The sequence below is a fragment of the Pezoporus wallicus genome, unplaced genomic scaffold, assembly GCF_028554395.1.
Source record: "Pezoporus wallicus isolate ANWC-B61680 ecotype Strahan unplaced genomic scaffold, APGP_CSIRO_Pwel_v1 contig_12737, whole genome shotgun sequence".
Classification (NCBI taxonomy): domain Eukaryota; kingdom Metazoa; phylum Chordata; class Aves; order Psittaciformes; family Psittacidae; genus Pezoporus; species Pezoporus wallicus.
The window spans coordinates 70-3979 of NW_026639641.1; the positions used below are offsets into that span (position 1 = coordinate 70).

Below are 3910 nucleotides of genomic sequence, written 5' to 3' on the forward strand. Positions count from 1 at the left end.
GCCTCTCTCCCCGCTCCCGTCCTGCCCCAGCCTCCGCCCCGCCCCGGTGCGCCCCGGTCCTGCCCCGCCGCCCGGCCCGGCCGCGCTCCTCACCGGCACACCCGTCCGCCCCGCCCGCGGCCCCGGCTCTGACAGCGGCCTCAACCGCCCGCTGCCGCCCCGCGCCGCCCCGCCCCGCGCTTGCGTCACCGCGTCGCCACGCCCCACTTCGTCCTTCGCCACGCCCCCGCAGGGCCACCCGGTGGCGCATGCGCAGCCGCCTCCGCGGGCAGGGCGGGGCGGGGCCTGTGCAGCCGTTGAGGCGCCGTTGCCATAGTTACCGGCGCAGGCCTCGCGCCCCGCTCCGGCCTGTAGATCCCGGTATGGCTTGAGGACCCCGGTATGGCCTGTGGGCCCCTCTACAGCCTGGGGACCCCAGTACGGCCTGTGAGCCCTGGTCCGGCCACTAGACTCCACTATGGGCTGGGGTCTCCAGTACAGCCTGTGGGCGCTGGTCCGGCCTGTGGACCTCAGTATGGCCTGAGGAGGCCAGTGCAGCCTGGGAGCCCTGCTATGACCTGGGGACCCCAGTGCAGACCAGAAACCCTCGGTATGACCTGGGCACCTCAGGCCAGCCCAGGGACCCTCAGTTTGGCCTGGGGACCTCAAGACAGGCTGGGAACCCCCACCACAGCATGTGGGACCCCAGCATGGCCCAGGGGAGCTCTGGCCTGCTGGGGCACCCCAGCACAGTGACAGCCAGCAGGCCTCAGCAGAGAGGGGCACAGGCAGGGCGGTGCAGGAGGCACTCATCCTGAAGCCTCTGTGTGTGCCCTGGTCTGCTCGGCTTTCTGACCTGCTTCTTGTTTCTACTTCAATGTGCGAGGGAAAGCACAGGGGTTGTACTCGGTACCCACAGCGTGAGAGAGTTGGGTTGGGAGCAGGGCCTCCTGGGGAGTTCTGGCCTTGCTGGCCATTTCCTACAGGGTGCGTCACAGCAGCACCAGCCTGATCTGCCTGGAAGCTCAGGGTGCAGACAGCACGTTGGGGAAGTGAAACAGGTCCCAGGAAAACACCGAGAGCCCGCAGCCATGCAAGCCCAGCCACGCACATCCAGCGTGGCGCAATCACCAGCACCCTGCCTGGGTGTGTGGCAGAGCAGGGAGCGCTGCCAGGCGGTGGCAAGGAGTGTCCTCAAAGTCACGCTGCCCACAAAGGCCGTGGCCTCCATGTAGTACAGGTGGGCCCAAGGGCCCAAGGGGTCAGCATGGTCCTGGTATGGGGGTGGTGTGGACAGGAGGGGCGATGGGGAGAGCCCAGCTGGTGCTGTGGGCCAAGGCAGCGTAGGAGGCAGCCGTGGGGAAATGGTGGAGCTGCAGCACTTGCGCCACTGGCCCCTTCCGGGGCAGTGCAGTTCCAGCCCTGACGAGGGTGGTTGTCATCACAGTGGGATGGGGACGGGGCTGGTGCTGGGGCAGTCCCTGCTGGGTCAGCCCAGCCACTGAGGGCTGGCACACAAGCACTGGCCCCAGACGTTGACATGAAACCGTTCTCTGCCCCACATACCAGCCCCAGAGTATCAGCCCTGCTCTCTGCTCCATACCCCAACCCCAAAGCATCCCCCCATTCTTTCATGCACACAACCCCACGTTCAGCCCCACAGTGCTGCTCAGGGGCACCCCCCGAACCTCTCAGTCTCTCTGGAGGAACTGGGCAAACCCAGGCATTGCGAAAGGTGGAAAGCCCGCTCTGACGGCACTTCCTTCGGAGACTCTTGAAAACCCACCACACCAACATCAGGCTCACAGAGCACTCAAGCGACGCCACAGGCAGCACAAGCAGGAGCAGGAAGCCGGGTGCCGCAGCACTCAACAGGTACCGGCAGGTCTCTCCCCAGGTTTTGCAATCAGCCTTGGAGATGGCATTCGTCCCCGATTTGGACATACTGGAGAGAAGCAGGTAAGCATGGCCGTGCCAGAGGGGACGTGGGGCATGTGATGCCGCCGTGGTGGCCCTGACTTCACCATCTCCCTTTGCCTTTTAGCCTGAATGAGGAGACATTTTATGGCCCTGACTGCCTCTGCCTGCAGAAGGTAACACTGGTGTGGTGGAAACAGTGAGACCCCTGTGTGGAGAAGCTGGGCTCTCACCCCACATCCCCTTTCCTCCCCAGAAACCCCAACTGGACTTGGAAATGGCATCGCCTGGGGTGGGCATCCAGGTGACAGTGACCAAGGGACACCCTGCCAGGACCTTTCGCCAGGCTGCTGTCCTTGTGGCAGCTGTGACCAAACCAGCAGACAAGGAGTTTGCTGACAGTGACCTTGGGGACTTCCTGGATGATATTTTTGGTATGGGGGTGACGTCAGGGTGTCAACCCACGTGGGGGATGCTCTTGCAGTGGGGATCATCAGCATCCCCCTGACTGTCTCCCTCCCCACAGAGCCTGTCTCCTTCCAGCGGATTAATGGCAGCTATGCTGGAGCACCCATCTATCGCTACACCCGCTCCCAGTCCTTCGACATCCTTGATATTGACCAGAAGTGCTTCGTGCTGGAGTCACCCACTCAGCTGGTAGCCCTGCACCTGCAGGGACCCTCTGCTGGGCGGAAGGGTAAGGGGACACAGTCCTGACCAATGTCCCCATCCCCAAACAGACCCAATGTCTCCAGGGCCACAGAGGTGCCTTCCCACAGCTCCACAATCACCCTTTAACTCATTCCTTCTTTCTGCAGTGAAGCTCAACATCGCTCTGTACCGTCCTCAGTCATCACAGGGTGGCCCAGGGACTGGGCGGGTGCCAGTGGCACTGGGCATCAAGGGCTACCAACTCTACATGTCATGTGTGATGAGCGGTGCTGAGCCCGTGCTGCAGCTCGAGGTGAGCGGGGGGGTGGTCCTGCTGGCACCATTTTGGATGGGTCTGGGGGCTCCACCTCACCCTGAATCCCATTTCACCCCTCGGTTGTAGGAAGCTGACGTCAGGAGGGACATTGAGAGTGTGGAGCTGACCCGCTTCATCTTCTACCGCCTGGACAGCCCAACCGAGGGCACCACGCGCTTTGAGTCGGCTGCCTTCCCTGGCTGGTTCATCTGCACCTCCCTGCAGCCCCGCCAGCCCGTCAGCATCACCAACCAGCCTGACCAGGTCAACATCGCCACTTATGAGCTGAGCAGGCACTGAGGAGCCCCCGCTCCCAACCCAACCCAACTGGCAGTCGCTGGTTCTCAGGCCGTATGTACCAAGTACAAATCCCAGTGGGACCCCCCATCCTCTACATCTATTTCAGGTGAAATAGCATCTCTGGGCCCTGTTGGCCCAACCCACCCCCATTTGTACTTATTTATTGTGTATATCCAGTGGTTTTGTTCTTATTTATTGTGTAACACTTCTTGCTTTTAACTTATTGTATAGTTGGAAATATTGTGGTTTTGTTCTCTGGAATTTGTTGGTAATGGAGGTGGAAATAAAAGGTTTCTCATACTGATGTCTCACAGGGGTGAAATCATGTGGGGAGTGGTGTATGGATGGAGAAACCCTGCAGTTTCAGCTGCTTTCTGGGCTCTCCAGGCCTGGGTGCAATGCCTAGGGGGTGGGCGTCACCCCACAGCATGCGGGCTTGGCTGGCACCAGCAGGATCTTCCTGCAGCCGGGGGGTGGCTGGATGGGTTTCCCACTGCAGCTGCGGCACTGCAGGACGTGGTGTGGCATGGCATGTCCTGCTTTGATATGGCCTGGCATAGCATGGTGTGATGTGGTGTGGCACTGCATGGCCTGGCATAGCATGGTGTGACATGGTGTAGCATTGCATGGCATCCTGTAGTATGCTGTGGCATAGTGTGGCCTGCCATGTTAAAGCCTCTTGTGGAAGTGATACTGAATTAAATTAGTAATTCACTGCATATAGAGGCAAGGATTCCATGACCTCCA

At 60.9% G+C, this 3910-nt stretch overlaps 1 protein-coding gene across 1 annotated transcript; it reads left to right on the forward strand.

Annotated features, from left to right (window-relative positions):
• The first annotated feature begins 1370 nt into the window (after positions 1-1370).
• On the forward strand, positions 1371-3461 carry LOC130602438 (interleukin-1 receptor antagonist protein-like). The gene is made up of 6 exons (XM_057415288.1): positions 1371-1938; positions 2024-2072; positions 2153-2330; positions 2423-2593; positions 2715-2860; positions 2951-3461. The coding sequence occupies exons 1-6, from the start codon at positions 1898-1900 to the stop codon at positions 3161-3163; spliced, it is 798 nt and encodes a 265-aa protein (XP_057271271.1). The 5' UTR covers positions 1371-1897; the 3' UTR covers positions 3164-3461.
• The last annotated feature ends 449 nt before the right edge of the window (positions 3462-3910 follow it).